General features: G+C 34.3%; 1 protein-coding gene across 1 annotated transcript; it reads right to left on the bottom strand.

The window, feature by feature from the left end:
• Positions 1-565: 565 nt before the first annotated feature.
• brP-1649 (juvenile hormone binding protein brP-1649) lies at positions 566-18183 on the bottom strand. The gene is made up of 6 exons (XM_073079540.1): positions 17942-18183; positions 8019-8137; positions 6276-6397; positions 3620-3753; positions 1871-2020; positions 566-1378 (listed from the first exon to the last, which is right to left on the bottom strand). The coding sequence occupies exons 1-6, from the start codon at positions 18006-18008 to the stop codon at positions 1227-1229; spliced, it is 744 nt and encodes a 247-aa protein (XP_072935641.1). The 5' UTR covers positions 18009-18183; the 3' UTR covers positions 566-1226.
• Positions 18184-18433: the final 250 nt, after the last annotated feature.

The raw sequence follows: 18433 nt of genomic DNA, 5'->3' as shown, positions 1-18433 counted from the left end.
AATTGTCACCAAACTTATTCGTCGACCGAAATAGACTTGAATAAAAATCGTATTAAGTTTAAATTTTATTTTTTTCAATTTACAAATGATCTTATTCTATCAAATATTCTTATAACTAGTACCTAAGACCATTATGCGAGAATTGAAGACTTAAGTCAAAATAATTTAATTAAATAAGCTTTAACCAAAAAGTTGTCATTGCTTTAATATTTTAATGTAGCATAAATAGAAGAATTAATATCTATTGCTTAATAATAACTTGATCAATTTACAAATATAAAATTAGTAATTAAATAGGTAAGTGGCCAAAAATTTTTCTTTCTTAATATAATTTCGTTTTACATAAGTAAATTCATTATAATAATGGGTTTTAAAATTCCAAAATATACCAAAAATTATAGTTGTAAAAAGTATGAAAAACTTAGCACCAATAAGGATATAAACGCTCAGCGTATCTTAAATAATGATAATTCATTAATATGATCTCATCAATCATTAATATGATTATTATTGTCATTAAACTTAACTGTACGATACATTTAATTGTACCTCAACGAAAACTCAATTTTGTTTCTTTTTTCAGTTTAAAATTCGTTTTATTGAATATTAAATCTGATTTGAACGATACATTTAATAATTGTGCTTCAACGAAAACTCCATTTTGTCTCCGTTTTTTTAAGTTTGAAATTTGTCTTATTAATGAATGTTAACTTTGATCATTTATTTGAATGATTTACACGTACGACATTAATACCATTTAATGGCGGTGAGCGGTCACCATCATAGATTTGTAACCTTTCGCACTTTTCGGTTCTAATCTTGTTGTTGTGCGATCTACTATGAGTTAAAGATACCTTTATTAACTAACTTTATTAACTAATTAAGGTATTGCCAAACTTTATGGCCGATTGGAGAATGTCTTGCCATTTCATACTTTAGGCTTATACTGCTTCCTTTAAAGTTTCATTGTTTGATTGAAAGTATTATGTAGCGGGAGAAATTTTCATTGGTAATAAAATCTTCATAACCTTTATTTTAGTTGAAGATATTACTCGCTCCAGTATTACTTCTAGAAATAGATACAAAAATGTCTAAGACGTTGTTCCAAAAACTACTTTTATGAATTTATTACCCTCATTTCTTCAACTTCCAAGGTTGGCTACACTGGTCCTACCTAACATTCTTCAAAGTTATCATAAAGTTCGGCGATATCACTAGTATAGCAACTAGTCAACGATCCAGTCGTCGTAGGGTATCTTCCTGAGGATGCGGTCCAGGAAGCGGGACATCTTGTCCGCGAGGTCCCGCTTCAGCTCCGGCTTCATCTCCTTCAGCAGCTCCTGCGCGTTCGTGTTGATGAACAGGTTCAGCGCTGCTTCTGTTGGTTTAGAAATAGTTTAACATGGTGTATGCTTTGGTTTAAGGTGTAGGAGGTCTACCCTGGAAATCAAGGTAGGAAAATAAAAGCTAGGGGAATTCAATTAGGGCGATACCATAATACTTTTATTGCGACGATACTTATGAGACTCTTGAGTTTAATATTCAAGGAGTAACATCTAATTTACTTATGACACTACTATTAGAATTTTATCACAAAGTATTACTTAGTCACCCCGTAGAGCGGGTTGACAATATTATATAATGCCATCTTTGATTAACAGCTGTAATGTATCGCAAAATATTCTTGCTTGTCGATAACAGATGGCACCACTCGTATCTTAAATCACATGAATATCGAAGTCTCTTTTACGACTTTCACGATACGAGCTTCTTTAACTGAGAGCCAAAGAACGAGTCACATGTATATAGGTACACGACTAAAGACTTTTTTAACATTTATGAAGACGCAGTTAGAATAAAATATACTTACGGAGTACTGCGTTACTGTTGTCCAAATTCTCTACTCCCATCTGGATTTCCTTGACGGAGAAATCCAGTTTAAGCTGCTTCAGCTTGAGATACGTGCGACCATCACGGTCGTAGGGCTCACCGCGGAAGTATACCTTGGCTTTCACGCCATCTGTTGGATGAGAGGAATATTTGTAAGGTGTTGACGAATAGATGGTTAAAGTACAAGATTTATCATTTGTATGACTTTCAAATTCACGTTCTGTGGCAGATATTTTGACTGTGTGACTGGTAAACGAACTCTAAATTCTGTTTGTAATTTAACATTATAATATGGACCTATAATGATGAAACATGTAACCATGGAAATCACATGACAATGCAAGAGAATCATGGAACCTATGGTGAGTGCTCCTCGACGCAGGATGGTGGTCATTAATATTAGATATCTATCTACTCAGGATCAAAATGGATCTAACAATGAGATTATATCAATGACCATGATACAAGTACCAACTTTCAATGACAAGCGTAAAAGCACTAATTATATTCACGTTATTAACAATCTCATTTATTGACACAATCATAATGATTGTGCTAATGATAATGACAAACAATAAATGGTCAGTGGAAAGTAATAATGGCGCTAATAAAGCGAAAGTGCGAGCTAATGTAGAAAGTAGTATGAATCACCACAAATATTTACATTTGATTTAGCAATGTTTTTTCCTGTTACAATTTAAGTTTTGAGAATCGGAGAAATTCGCGGATTAACGGAACCAGGTATAATTCAAAACTGATCAATCAATGGAGATTCATTAAAACATTTTTATTGACAGTCGTAAAACGTATTGTACATTTGTATTAAAAAGAATTTTAACGAGATTTAATGTAGAGTTAAAGATCTTAAAGACGTAAAATAAAAATCTGGGTTGCATAATAAAATATTAGTTCCTATTTTGCTCCTTTGCGCTTGTCTTGTCTGTGAATTTTGCTCCTCCCCATTTATTATCTAATTGATTTGGTTGCAATCATATTAAGGTTTTAGACATTTCCTTTCAGATTTCTTCAAATAAAATTTTATTTGATTTTTTTTCTGATATGGGCCATGTCAAACAAATCAAGTCAGATCAAACCTGCGTTTGGAATAAAAATTAGGGGCACTATAAGGATTAGGGTGATTAAAATTACTTATTTGATTTAATTGTAACAAATCATTACTGTGTTATGCAGGATGAATTTGTTCTATCCTTAACCCAGTTTATAATCGTAGATTCAAATTACCTTGGTCCTTGTCACCAAACGTTAACACGCGACAAAAGACGACATTGACCCTTTCTTTTATTCAAGAAATCAGTTTTTCCTTAACTTTTTCCTCCAATATATGACAGGAAAATAATTGTTAAGCTATGACATCGTGATTCCTCAGATTAGCTTATCGTTTCTCATATTAGCGTAGCGTTTAAACGAATTCGCGTAGAAAACATCTCGTATGGTCAAGGTGAGAATATTTTAAAAGTATAGGGATTAACATGACGACCCGCGTGTCGGAGCGGTCACCAAACCAGTCTGACGCGCAGAGGATCCCGGGTTCGATCCTCGGCCAGACCGATATCAAAATGATGAATTTAGGTTTCCCTTTCTGGGTCTGGGTGTTTGTGTATTTGTCTTGTGTGTGTCCATAGCACCCACGAAACGGGATCCTAGTGTGGTGCTGTGAGTGTAGAAAGTGTTTAAAAAAACATGTAAATTGTCAAAATCAGGCACATACCGTATTCGCCCCAGTAGTCGCCGCCGCCGGACGCGCGCACGACGAGCAGCACGCCGGAGGAGCGGTAGCGGGCGCGCGCGCTGATGTGCGGCCCGAACAGCGTCAGCTGGAACTGGTGCGTCTCCAGGTCGGACCTGGGTCAGCACATTACTTTATGTATAGGTAATGTTACTAAGGAACCTAAATGACATGGCAATTATACATTATCGCTGCATTATGATTATATTTGAACTGTCTACCTATTCATTTCGTTCAGTAGATAAAGCTGAGTACACTGAAAAATAACGGTTTCTTGGATGGTGAACTTGTTTTTATTTTTAGTATTTATTGTTATAGCGGCCACAGTTATACATACTCTGTAAAAATTTCAAGTGTCTACTTATTACGGTTCAAAAGATAGAGCCCTGTGACAAAAGGACAGAGAGCAGAGGTGTTGTAGGTGATAGGGTTCCGATTTTACCCTTTTGGTAAGAAACCCTAAAAATAACCCAAATTCTCTACTAGTTAAATACAACCTAATGTAAGACCAGCACACAGTATACTGTATAATACATATTACATGAACGTTGATCTAATATAACAATAATGCTTGAAGTAATGATTGTCTGATTGCACAAATATTATCATTCAGTGGCTTTAGTCAACAAGTGATCCTTTGTCGTTAATTATAAATGATGATACATACAGTCAGTCCCAGTCACTGCACTCAGGACGTGATCAGAATATCATTGGGATTTTATTTCCTTACATTCCTCACTTGACTGTCATGTTGCAAGTAAAAGTTACAAACAAAGGTATGATTATTCGCACAATCGATGAATAATTATATTTCAAACAATTATTTTGTTGGTAACATTGAAGTTTCTTTGTGATTTTCACATATCTGCCCTTTGCGAAGCTTGCCTAACATATTCATGTTATCAGTAGATAAAATTATAAAGTTCTGAAATAAAATGAATCTTAATTAGAAATACGATGGATGAAATAGGGCACCTAAGACTTCGCAAGCGGGCAAGGCGAGGCCGGCAAAGATTCCAGTATCCTTGCTCTAGTAATTATTATTCTAGATCATCTTTCTAAAGGTTTTTCCTTCCCAAGTAAAGTAACAAAATTTGTGAAAATATCCGAATAAACATTGACGCCGGTCTTTATTTCCTCCCATTTTTCTATCGTGATTCCCGGCTAGGGAAATGGATTTAAACAGTCCAATAATGCATTTTTATTTTTTTTCAAAATTGGCTTCTTTGAGAGTTTTTCGCTACTTGGTCATTTTTGTTTTGGCGATCCCCGCTTTTAATAATTCACCTTGGAGGCATATTGTTAGTAAATATGACTATTTACCGTATTTATATGTTTACCGTTTGGCCAATAGAGTACGCGTATTGTATATTCTGCATGTTTAGTGTTTAAGATTCTCTCCGTTTAAGGCTTAAACTAGCTTAAACTTTAAGCTATTAGGCATGGTTTCAAAGTAAAAAACGCTTTTGTTATTTCTGCTGCTAGGCGCTCTCTTTGTGGAAAAGTTAACGGCGTACAAAACAATAAGGTATCAAGGTTTCTTTTAACAAGGATTTGTTTTTAAGAATCTTTATTTAATTTGATATTAATAATACATCTTTTATATGATAATATTATTTATTTTAAAAAATGTTACCTAAGTTAAGCAATTGAAGATTACAAAACGACTTAAACGAATTTATTTAATTTATTAAATGAAAATAATAGGATTATGATTTATAATTTTAATTTAAATACTTTTAAATTTTATGTAAATTTATTTATAAACTAAATTATAATTTCTTACGAACAAGAGGTCGTTGTACTACGTGTATTATTGTGTAATTTTTACGTAATAACGTACGTACTTACGTAAGAGTCAGACAGTATTATAGGCATTGTGGGGATGAGATTGTCATAAATTAGACGCCAGACTCTTTAATATTCGGTGATGTTCCTGTTTAAGAATAATTATACGTATTGACGCAATGTAGGAACTGTCTTGAATTTATATTCTTTATTAAGTTTAATTTTGGCAACATTTCTTCTGTTATACAGGGATTGTATTAAATTATTCGAGACGCATTTTAATGTTAAACTTAGTAGGTAATACTTATATTATCCTTGTTTCCTTATATAATACTAGCTGACCCGGCAAACTTTGTGTTGCCATATAAATAAAAAAAATGTTAAGGGTGAACAATCCTTATCACTTAGGGGTATGAAAAATAGATAGTAGCCGATTCTCAGACCTATTGAATATGCATATAAAATTGGGTGAAAATCGGTAAAGCCGTTTCGGAGGAGTACGGTAAGTAACACTGTGAGACGAGAATTTTTTATATAAGATGTAAAGTTTTAGCATATGGCAAGCAGACTTTCCTATAATGTATTTTAAAGCCTGAATTTAAAGCTGGATGGGTCCTTATCGGAGGTTTTATGAATGGTTTTTCAACACTCCTCACGGGTTGCCTATATACGTGGAATAGATAAGGCATTCCCAATTATGTGGTCGCCTGGCAGTGGGATATTAAAGGGTTGTACATAAAACATAAATAACTCGTACGATCCACCTTGAAGCGTAGTGGAATAGGTTTTCCTAGTTGTAAAGTGGAGTTACCTAGTAGTGGGACTTCAAAGTTTAAGTTAAAAGATATACCTGACATTAGTGATGGTCATGTTGTTGACGCCGGCTGCGTGGATGTCTTTGAACGTGGCTCGGTAGCCGTCCGGACCTCCGCCCAGCGCGATCGACAGCTCATCTATCACTATTGTGTCGGACTGAAAAAAATACAGTGTGATTCTTTCATTTGCTCTAAATTTCACTTTTCTTTTAACAAAACCCTTTAAAGTATATAAGTAATCAAAGACAAGATTGGAGTAACAAACGAGCTTAGAGCCCATTAGACGGTAAGTGGTCATTCTCGTATGGACTACATATCTATGGCCAACTTTATAAATATAGACTAGGTTCTATCACAGTCGATCACAGTCTTCCCAGAATAGACTGACACTCACCCTATATGTAAGTCAGCTGGGTTGCAAACCTTTCCATCGAGGCATAGAACTGCTTCACGCTAGAAGCTATTTTTATAGTATAGGAGTACCAGAAGAGCATGCAGTGCACCTGATGGTAAGTGGTTGCCACCGCCCATGGACGACGGAAACCAACCCCAGGTAGGATTAGATATTCCTACCTGAGGTCGGTCACAGTTGCGCCGCTACCCTAGAAGATTAGGCTGGAACACATTAGAAAAGTATGTCTCCAATAAAATTTGTGGCGGTAGAGGCACTACTCTACAATCGAACCCCATAGAGTCTGCTATGTTTTTTTTGCTAAATTGTGGGAGTAATATAGACACGACTGCTTTAGATTATATAAAGCAGTCGAGTTTATGTTTTTGTAATATTATAACATTAATTATTTTCTATAATTATCATTGTATTTAGCGGATTATTTAATTTATACGCCAAAATTATGAGTGCTTTGAGCTATAAGTATTCAATTCAGTTGGCTGGGATTGCAACATGAAGTCATTGTACTCATTATGGCTAGAAAGTGTAATCTGCATCTTACGTTATTTTCAAAAATAAACAGAATTTTATTTCCTTAGCTGCGTTCAGGGGAAATGTAAGTCAAAAATGGTAATTGTAGAGCCCTTCGTGTTTTACTCTATGGCAGTATTAAACGCTGCTGTTTTCTGGTTGCAAGGGTGCGGTACTTAGGAGTATTAACACATCAGTGAGGATGCTATTCCTATTTTGGGTTCATTATAAACGTAGGCAGCTGTGGTCTCGTTAATAAAATTTCACCTCAATCTTTACTTTATAAAAATAGCATCAATACGCGCGTGTACTGTCACAAAAAAATGACATAATGAAGTCAGTGACCCACGCCATTCTTGTTGTCAGTTTATCCATTGTCAATAATAAGGTATGTCTTATTTTTGTTTTTGCTGTTATGGTCAAAGGTAGGTATAAAAATCACTCATGAGTTGTCTGAATTAATGAGTAATAAATTAAGTAATTATTATTCTTAAATCAATATTTTTAGACGTATTGCGTGAGAAACGCGTAAAAATATTTACTTTGTATTTATTATCTTAAATAAATAATTGTACTTGTTTTTAACTAAAAATTGGAGTATAAAATAATTTAGATGACTCTGCCATATAAACATAATATTATGATGTTGTAAGGAAGACGTACGAGTAAGTCTTATCTAATGTGTTTTAACTTAGTCCTCAGGGTTAGCGGCGCATGTGTGAACAACCTCAGGTAGAAACCTTATCTGGGTTTAATTACAGATGCGACTTGGTACATGCACAAAAACTATTATTTTGTGTTTGTAACAAGTGGAGTGCATTCTTGTTTACTCCCTTATAATAATAAAAAGACTCACCTCTTCAATACCCAGTTCAGGCGCTCCACCCTTCAAGTGGTCTACCAGGTTATTGAAGCTCCGTAGTAAGCACGCGTCCACATTGCTGTCCCCTCGCGAACACCGGCCTCCGAACAGGTCTATAAAAAAAATAAAAATAACTTAGAAGGTGGTAGATCCCTATGTGGTTCGATTCCAGCGGCACCACCGCCACCTGCCCCATAACAGCAGTGTTAAGCGCTGCTGTGTTCTGGTTTGAAGGATGTGTTAAGGCAGACATATTTTTCCGAGGCGTTCCAGCTTAGTCTTCAGGGATAGCGGCGCATTTGTAGTCAGGTAAGAATACCTAATCCTATCTTACAGATGTCCATTGGCGGCGGTAGCCAATTACCATCAGGTGGACTGCATGCTTCTCTGCTACTCCTATATTATAAAAACAAAAAACACTGATTTATTTCTAATTTTCTATACATGTATATCAATATTGTTTTATCGCAACATGTCCTACCGACATTATGTACAATAACATTAAAGATCATGTTATTTTTAATCGACTTTATTTAACCTTATTGCATATTGGGCGTTTAGAAAATCAATCAGCCCTTGCAAGTCCTTCAAAAGTGGTTTTTGGTGTAGTCACCGTTTTATCAGTAGATTGAACCCTAAAGATGACGTCGAGCGTGGCACAGCGGTCATCTTACCGGTTTGACGTACATACACGGTTGAATGTTCAATCTATACGATTTATTTTTAATGTGGATACAGGCGTTTTTACTCGTTTTTGGCTGTTTAGACGCGCTCGTGGTATTGGGGATCTTTATGTGACTGCAAGTGTAGAATGCTTTTAATTACTCATTCGCCGCTTGAGAGTTGAGACTTCCGCAGGAAGAGAGGTAACGGTTATTCGAGGTAGTGTCCACCTGGCATATTCCATGCCCTAGCTATCCACGAACAGTGGCGGACTAAGGTTGCTGGATTAATATTGAATGAGGCCTAAAGAGTCAGTCTGTCAGTCTAAAGAGTTGATTTAATTTTACAAATGTGTTAAGATAATTTTCGCCGACAAATACGTATTTCAGAGACAATTTGGTCTGGCGACCTTTTTAACACGCTTTTATTTTTTTATTACGGTTTTATTAGTTTGACCTGTTTGTACGCATGTAACGGATTTTTTGATAAGTTTTACCCACTTTGAACAGTCCGATTAAGTTAACATCTTGAACAATTATCAAGAACCGATGACAATACACGATTTTAATAATTTTATCATTCTCCTCATCGGGATCGTCAGGAATCAGGATTAACGATTTTCCTTATGCTATTTTTGCCTGGTTTTTAGTTTTAAAGTATGTTTATTATTCGCTGACAGTTTTTGTTCGGACGGGTTAAAAACTGTGTTTGGAGGCTCCTCAGTCCGCTAGTGTACACGAGTTTAATTTTCCAGTAAGTTGCATCTATCATCATACGAAGTCGATAGTCACTACTGGTTTACTATTGCATCTTTAGCAAGTACAAGAACAAAGAAGCTAAACCAGCTCGACTTTCATCGCTCGTGTTTAGTATGCGAGTGAGTCGCCTAACGGTAGTGACATTGGCCGCCAGTGAAAACAATGCACCGGTACTGGCCAGTGATCAATGACACACCTTCGGATAGTTCATTGTGTTGAAGATTGTCTACTTCGTATTAACGTATCCCTGTGGTCATTTCCTCTGGATGTTTAAGCTAGGTTGATTGCTAATGGATTGTGGGTAGAGCGATTGTACGAGTATATTAAGCGTACAACCAATATATCTGGCGTTTTGGCTACCAAAGATCGAATTTGGATATTTTCTGTCAATTAGAAATTCGATCTTTGGTTAGCAAAATTGTGGATTAATAGTTCATAACGGTTACGTCCACAGAAGTGGTAATGCATAGTAAAGATGTTGATGAACTTTTGTGGTTGGTTTATTGGAGAATATCTATTCTATTTGATTTTGATCTATGCACATGTCCATGGATAGTAGCCTTAATATTAGCAGGCCGGTATATCCATATTCATTACAGATTTCGCATACCTTTGAGATCGTCTTTTGTTTTTTTTTTTACGATCTCTCAGGTAAGCAGCTGTCCTCACAATGTTTTTCTTCACCGATAAAGCAAGTGATGAATCATTTATAATACCCATAACTTTGAAAAATCAAAGGTGCGGGCTTGGGATTTGAACCTCGGACCCCTTGATTGTTTGAGAGACAGCGTTTCAACCACTAGGCTATCACTGCTTTTATTAACAATTTATTAACAATCAATACTTATGTAATTAGCTATGACAAATGAGTATGGTACAACCTTATAAAAAGTAATAACTACTCATGTATTTACACAATGGAATGCAAAAACGTAATTAGCCTTTGGCTGTTAGTAAAAACAAATGTTTTCATTTGTCATTGTAAAATTTGCATAACTTTGCTTAAAATGACATAATATTAAGATTTTTTTGCGATAATACAATGATGTATGGCTACTGTATGCTACCGAATTGTTACTACTGAAATAATAAAAATACAAAAACGTATACATACGATGGATTATGACCAAGTTTTATTGTGAGAGAAGAGCCTAGGATTTTAACATTATTGGGTTAATAATTATAAATAAGTAAATAATGTGGCGATAATATGTTAACGCAAGATGGTCTTAAATCTGAAGGTATGTTGTCTAAATGCATCAGACAAATAATTTATATGCACTTCCTAGGCGTCGGAAGCATGGGCTAGCTTAGCTCTAATGAAGATGCTATGATGGATATAATAGATGTGTAGTGTGATACCATTGAAGCGTAACGTAATGAACATATCAATATTACAATGAAAGCCAAAGAAATGTTACATCTTTGCCATAAAAAAGATTGAAAAATTATTTGAAATCCGGATAAAGTCCTAGAGGCCATAAGTCGTAATCAAAACGTACTTGTAACACGTATTTCTTAGTGGCGGGTGTTAGGGATCGACGCTTTTAAGCACTGATTGAAGATTTATCATTAAAAATCGACTGCAAAAAAGCATGCACAGATACACAGCATGAAATTGGTAGAAAATTGAAGAGTTGAGAAAATGCAAAACCAACCCTGAAAGAGACCCCGAGGGGAAGGAACAAGGAAGATAGTTGCAAAGATTTCTATAGACGTTACTTAAAATGAGGCATCTAATCCTACTACTAATGAGGCCTACGAAAACCGTTTTATCTTTTTAATTAACATAACACAAATAAAGCAACAACTTTTAAATGGAACTTCACCGAAAAAACAGTAATAAAAATTGATCGCCGGCATCTTTCTCTGAAGAGCAAAGAAAACAAAAAGCTCAGTTAAATTAAAACGAACAGGTTTTTAAAAAAACACGGCCGATACACCTGCCGAGTCATTGACCCTGCGGACCTTGCCCGCGAAACGATTGCGAATACTGGCGACATCGGTGTTATAATACTCTTTGCTGTTATTAACATTGAAGAACTTTAGTGAATAGCCCTGTGATTCTTTTTATAATGATATTGCATGTTGCATAAATAAAACAGTGATAGCCTAGTGGTTAAGAAACGAAGCCTCTCGATCGAGGGGTCCGAGGATCAAATTTATGTGCGTATTAGAAATTAATTATCACTTGCTTAAACTGTGAAGGAAAACATCGTGAGGAAACCTGCATACCTGAGAGATTTATAAAAAAAATCTTAAAGGTATGTGAAGTCTACCAATACGCACCCGGCCAGCGCGGTGGACTATGGCCTAATCCTTCTCATTCTGAGAGGAGACCCGTGCCCAGCAGTGGGACAGTAATGGGTTGATAATGATTAAAGTAGCAGACGTGAATGCAGTCCTCCTGATGTTAAGTAACTACTGCCGCCCATAGACATCTGCAATCAACTCTATGCAACACCAGTTTTCCAGCTGTGGTCGGATACAGATGCGTCGCTACTTCTGAGGGCAAAGCTGTCTCATTTACTACACCCATCAAATTAGACCACAGCAGCATTTAATACTGTTATTAGGCAGAAGCCGGTGTGGCGGTGGTGCCAACGACGTCGAACCACAGAGGGTAACCACAGACCTTTTGTTCCGGGTCCGAGGTTCAAACCCACAAATCTCTGATTTTAAGTTATGTCAGTTTTAGTAAATAATCTGTGTATAGTCCTGAGTCGTGAGTAGACCTTTAGTCCTGAGACTCCTGAGATAACGAATCTGTCGTCAACCTCAAATGGTGGTTTTATGGTCATTCACCATCAGTTCAATTGTGTGCTGGCCATGTCAATTTTATAAAATAAAACTTCTTATATGTGTCAACTTCATAATATAATATTTATGTATGCATTTCGTATTTCTCATGAAAGAGTATTTTGAATAGTTACAAGCGCCCTACATCGCGGGACAATACAGGGCCTTGTGTAGTACTTGCCTAATGCCTGCGTTCTAGTGCTCAAGTATTGCCTGTCCTAGTTGGGAACTCGTGTGACTGATGAAACACTGTAATCCTAACGTTACGCTTGTTGGGCTTCAAGGGCTTGCTATCGTCATGTTTGATACTTACGAAAGAAATACGAAGTAAAATGATTTTCAGTATACGTGGGTTTGGCTGAATATACGTATAGTTTTAAAATAGTCAGTTTAAAGCCATTGTTACTCGCAGCCTAGTAGTATACTACTAGTCACATTGATGATATTAACCCTATTTTTCTTGACAAAAATAATCTTCATAGTATTATGATAGTATTGTTAATATTATTTGCCAAACCAAACCAAAAAAAAGACTTAAATTAACAAAATATAACTTAAACAACAACATCGATATACGAGTACAAAAACTAGATCTAGCATTGATAATAGAAACATATATGTAGTGTAAATGATTTGGGATGTTTACATAATCTATCAATTTAATATCTTTATTCTACTTATTTATCAGAACTCTACTTGTATTTAAAAAAAAGTGTATTAAACTTGTTTGGGATTCATTATTTTTTTAATATTAGATAGAGTTGTCACTTGAGGTACGTATTCAAAGACTAATAATAAGGTATACCATGCCAGAGAGAAGTCACGGTGAGCGACAATGTGCCGTGTTCAAGGAATGCTACTAATTACATATAATTAGTATAGGTTTGGGTTGGTGACCTAGTATTAAGGTACGTATTAAATTAGGTTTGAAATTACCCTTGTGACTGCTCTGTGTAATACAACTGTTTTGTAATAGCTATGGTTTTCTTAAAGTATCTATAAGTACTCGTACAGTTATTTCGTATTTCGTAAAGTACTCGTACATCTACAGTTATTTCGATAAATCATATAACATAGCATAATTTTATTATAGTTACTGTTCCGGTATGTAACTATATATCATATTGCACGAATTCTTATAACAATATTAATTATATAACGATTGTGGAAAGTTATTGTTACATTTTAACATTTCTTTTATTAATGTAAGTGAGATCAGGTATATTTTTTTGAATATTGATATTTTTTTGAATTTATTTGTAATTAATTCATAAAGATAGTATTGATTTTAAAGAATCCTAAAAAAGTAAGTAAAAAAATCATTAATGTAGGTATATTCTAGTTTTATATTTGTTCTTAAATAGTTAGCAACGGATTTATTAACGGTCTTTATTGATATATTTATAACATTACTTTAAATTTATTCTACGGTGACTGAGTATTTGATGCTCCATCCGTTTGATTGTCAAATTGAAAGAAACACAAGCGTGTGGATAGAAAATTCGACTTGGTTCGTGTACGTTAGCTTTAAATGAAGCTAAATGTTCGTAGAGGTAGAGTTTGCGGCAAACGCTAAGCGTGCGAACATGGCATAAAATTTCTCTTCAGATTCATCATGAAGCTTCGTTATTGTTTTTAAACATGAAAGAACGCAATAAAAATAAAAGAGAAAGTTGAAATGAAATGATTATATCCGAGTCAAAAAAACATTACAAGATTTTTGGACTTTTTGTTTTATTTATGTCTTCCTATATTATTCCTCCTTCCTTTCTTCCTATATACTGTTCTTTTATGGGGAACTGTATTCGTTTCTACAATAAAATACCAAAACACATTATCGAACTATCCGAGAAAAGGTTTAAATCTACTATAAAATTAACTTTATGTAAAAAAGCTTATTATAATGTAAATCAGTACTTAAATGATAAATCCGCATGGTATGACAACTCCATCTCCAACATCAATAATAATTAATTATATTTACCACTATGTAAAATTGTATATTATTTACCCTTTAAAAGGACTTTCTTACGGCGCTTCTTCTCCTTCCGAAGCGGCGGTAGTTTGTTGATTTTCAAAAACGTATTCTATATGAATCAATTTTGAATAAATGAGATTTGAATTTGAATTGAATTTATTTCAACATTCGAAATTATGTTCTTGGTGATTGCATAATACTTCTATGTCCATTAATCGATCAAATTAGGTACTTGAAGATGTTTGAATGATAATAATTTATTATTAAGTACTCTAGTATTGTTCTGTCATTCATTTCTTAGAATGGTTCATGTCCATGGCGGCAGTACCCACCATCAGATGAACTTCACGCCCATTTATCGTGTTTATTTTTATTGAATAGTAAACGAGCTTAATGGAACTGCTCACTGAAGCTGAACTGCACTGCATCTATCCAACTAATCGTCTAACCAACTACATATAGAACAGCTTCTACCTAAAGTCAGTCACAAATGCGTTGCCCCTCTAGCGCCTCTCGTTCCACAACGAGAGGTCGCCATCCGATGTCGGCTGTACGGTCCCCTAGGACGAAGCTTTTAAGGAGAGTTTTAGTGCGTTGGTCCTCCCTTCAGGAGGTCCTTTCACGAGCCTCACACAACGCAGGCACCGGCCGTCGCGGCCTGTAAGTGCTTGGATGCATTTTTACTCCTCCCTCTCCGCAGAGGATTAGTTCAGTTTTCCAACTATTCGTCTGGGCGCTCAAAAAAAATGTGTTGCAACTTGATAGGTGTGTAGTGGTACTTCCCGGGTCGAACCATATTATTGAAATAAGCTTCTAATTATTCGAATAAGTCAAACGCAAACTCGATCGTTTGCGACCGATGGCATCCCGCGTTACCCAACGCATTTCTCCACTTTCCTCCTTCCGCTTACGTAAGCCGTGGTGTATGTCGCTTATTTAGATAATAGATAAGCGTGTGACACATTTCTGCACTAGTTACTTATTACTTAATTAACCATTATTTTGTGGACAATTACGTCTTTACGTGTCTGTCTATTATTTACGCGTCAACGATTGTTAGGTTATGTAACTTATTTTATTCGCTTGACTTAGAGTATGATCTTTGATTTGGATAGAATATTGTACGTAGATTTAGTGTAGCCTCTTCTTAATGAAACGAATCATCTTGACAAGTTTTGGCAAGTTATTGACGTTTAATATACTTAAATAAAATATTTTGACTTGATTTCATAATATCTCGTAGGTATTATTATCCGGGTAAAATATCGATAATAATTTGAAGAATATTTTGTAAATAAAATTTAAAGCCTTAAAGAGACTACTCGTAAATAAATAATACATGATATCATTAAGTTTTATTACCTAACGTACAGTTCCATAGATAGGTATTACGTCTATTCTAAGAAGATCATGAGAACTTACTTACCTTAATTCCTAATAATTTTATAATTATAAAATACACTAGCGTTCTAGTCACCGTATAGATATAAATAATAATAATAAGTAGTTACTGTAGAGTTGTAAAATTGTATCACTTATTTTTGGAAGATCAATATTTAGGATTAGATGTTTCTATTTAGGTTATAATTATGACGTAAATAAATGATCTATTACTAAAGTATGTAGATAATAACATAAACAAGAATCTCACATTTCACAACTAATTAGTAATTTATTTATGCAGTAATTGTATCATGAAGCTTCGTTATTGTTTTTAAACATGAAAGAACGCAATAAAAATAAAAGAGAAAGTTGAAATAAAATGATTATATCCGAGTTAAAAAACATTACAAGATTTTGAGACGTTTTGTTTTATTTATGTACGTCTTCCTACATTATTCCTCCTCCTTCCTTCCTTCCTATATACTGTTCTGTTATGGGCAACTGTATTCGTTGTCACTAAAGTATGTAGATAATAACATAAACAAGAATCTCACATTTCACAACTAATTAGTAATTTATTTATGCAGAAATTGCACCTTACATTATTTCTCTGCAGCAGCTAGATATAAATAAGTCACAATTACGCATTGATTATAATATTTCTAAGAAATTACGAACAGGATATGTATCACAGTTTTGTAAAGAGTACTGTAGAATATTAATACAATAATATTTCAGTATAATGTACGTAAGTAAAGCATGTCACAATTGAAGAAAGTGGCAATTTTTAAACAGAGACAGAGTCAGGACTTTCACATTGCTTCAGTGCGAATCAATGCAAATAATATTTTTTTTTATAATATAGGTGTAGCAGACGAGCATAGAGTCCACCTGATGGTATGTGGCTACTGCCGCCCATGGATATCTGTAATCAACACCATATATTCGTAGGTAAAGTTTCCTACCTGATGTCGGCCACAGATATGTCGCTACACCTGAGGACTAAGCTGGAATGCCTCAGAAAAGTTCTTCTCTCTTACACACTTTAAACCAGAACACAGCAGGGCTTAATACCGTTATTAGGCAGATTTGACAAGAATATTTGTAACAAAAGTGCTATTCTCTGTCCTCAGGTGTCAGGAAGCGTAAGAGATTTCATGCTTCGATGTTCATTAAAGCTGGGCTTGAGAAAACCTTTACGAGATGATTGGTAAAAATATGTGCTTTAAGTTTAAGAAAACGAGTAAAAGCCGACGTTAGCAAATTTAGTTCAATATTTCTTATGAATGAAATGAAATATCATTAATCAGTTTCGTTATTATTTTTCAGATGTTAAGAATAAACATTTCTTTTTTAATTTTTTGAGTTAATATGAACGCGGTATCAAGTTATAAAAAAAATATATTTTATTACGAAGTTTTTTTATAGTTTGCAATAAAAGTAATTTCGAAATTTGTTTTGTTGTTTTTGACCTGTTTCCATTCTGTGCTAAACAATTCAAGGTACAGAAATGGCGTTAATATTAACTGTAAATAATGTGAGAGTGTTATAAACACATTTCGTAATTACGTTTTGTAAAATATCACACTGTTTATTTTTCCCCAAACATTGCACATGATACTAAAACTATAGTGTTGTTCGCGCCAAACTGCTAGTCCGCTCTGAAGTTGTTGCGAGCAGGTGTAGTCATACAATTTGCTATGCCGACGCGATTCATTTCTATATTCAGAGCGGACTAGCAGTTTTATGCGGACTATACGTAATCAATGAAAGCTTTTAGTATCATCAAGAATAAGAATTGGTTATTCTGTTAGTATTTTTGAATAAATATTGTTTTTGATATGGCCAAGAGATAGCGTAATATTAAAAATAAATATTAGATACGTTATTATAAAAATTTAATAGGAATAGGTACACAGAATAGGTACACGTATATTATATTGAAAAGTAAACTTTATTATTTAATAAAAAATGTTTTTTGGACAAAAAAAAAAAACAAATTATAAAATAATTAATATATATTAAAATAAATTTGAGTAGGTATGAACAATAAATTCATATTATTATTATAGCTTAATTTAAAAAAAAAACTGATGGACGTAAAAATCATTCAATCAATTCTTAAATCCTAATTTATTTACTTTAATAATCTTATTTATAAATAAATATTAAAATACAGGTAACTGAAATATTTAATGAAATGAAATGAATCAATGATTGAAAATAAACGTTTCTATATTCTTATAGTAATACAAACAGGAAAAATATTTTTTCCCCTAACACATAAACCTGACACAGAAGAACCGTTGTAGCTACTTTCTTATAAAGTCACTTACTTGTATTCGAGGTGCTCGGTGCGATGATGGCGAACAGCGTAAAAATTAAAACTTGAATATATTCCATTTTCAAATTTAATACAACATTCAAATTAATACAGACTAAAATTAAAAAAGTCCGTCACTCTACCGAATAAAATTTTAAATTTCGAACGCTACTTTTTTAAACAGGCACGCGTGAAATACACGTTATGCCTCGGCCGGAGCAGTGGAGGCTTTGCAGCCTCTGTGGATGAGGTTACTTTCCTCATGCGATGTGATGACCGAAGCCTGTTTTGATTGTCAGGTATCAGCGCGAATTTTTGTTCTTTTTCAAATTATTACTGACTAAGCGTCTAGTAAACAGTCATCAATGTAAAAAAAAATCTGCATCGACTGTAAAGTAACATAAGTCGCAAATATTCAAGTACCTACGAGGTTTAACAAAAACAATTTGACATTTTTAGTTTTTTTTTAATGATTTATAATTTATGGCCTCACAAATGAAATCAT

This window comes from Epargyreus clarus, unplaced genomic scaffold, assembly GCF_041222505.1.
Source record: "Epargyreus clarus isolate Ecla_fem2 unplaced genomic scaffold, WU_Ecla_fem_2.2 ptg000014l, whole genome shotgun sequence".
Lineage (NCBI taxonomy): Eukaryota > Metazoa > Arthropoda > Insecta > Lepidoptera > Hesperiidae > Epargyreus > Epargyreus clarus.
This window is presented reverse-complemented; position numbering and strand designations above follow the sequence as displayed.

Coding starts and splice junctions, on each gene's coding strand:
- brP-1649 (XM_073079540.1), bottom strand. CDS start 18,008: ATGGAATATATTCAAGTTTTAATTTTTACGCTGTTCGCCATCATCGCA. Junction 8,138..17,941: donor ACCGAGCACCTCGAATACAA/GTAAGTGACTTT, acceptor TTTTTTTTATAG/ACCTGTTCGGAGGCCGGTGT. Junction 3,754..6,275: donor ATGACCATCACTAATGTCAG/GTATATCTTTTA, acceptor GTGCTGACCCAG/GTCCGACCTGGAGACGCACC.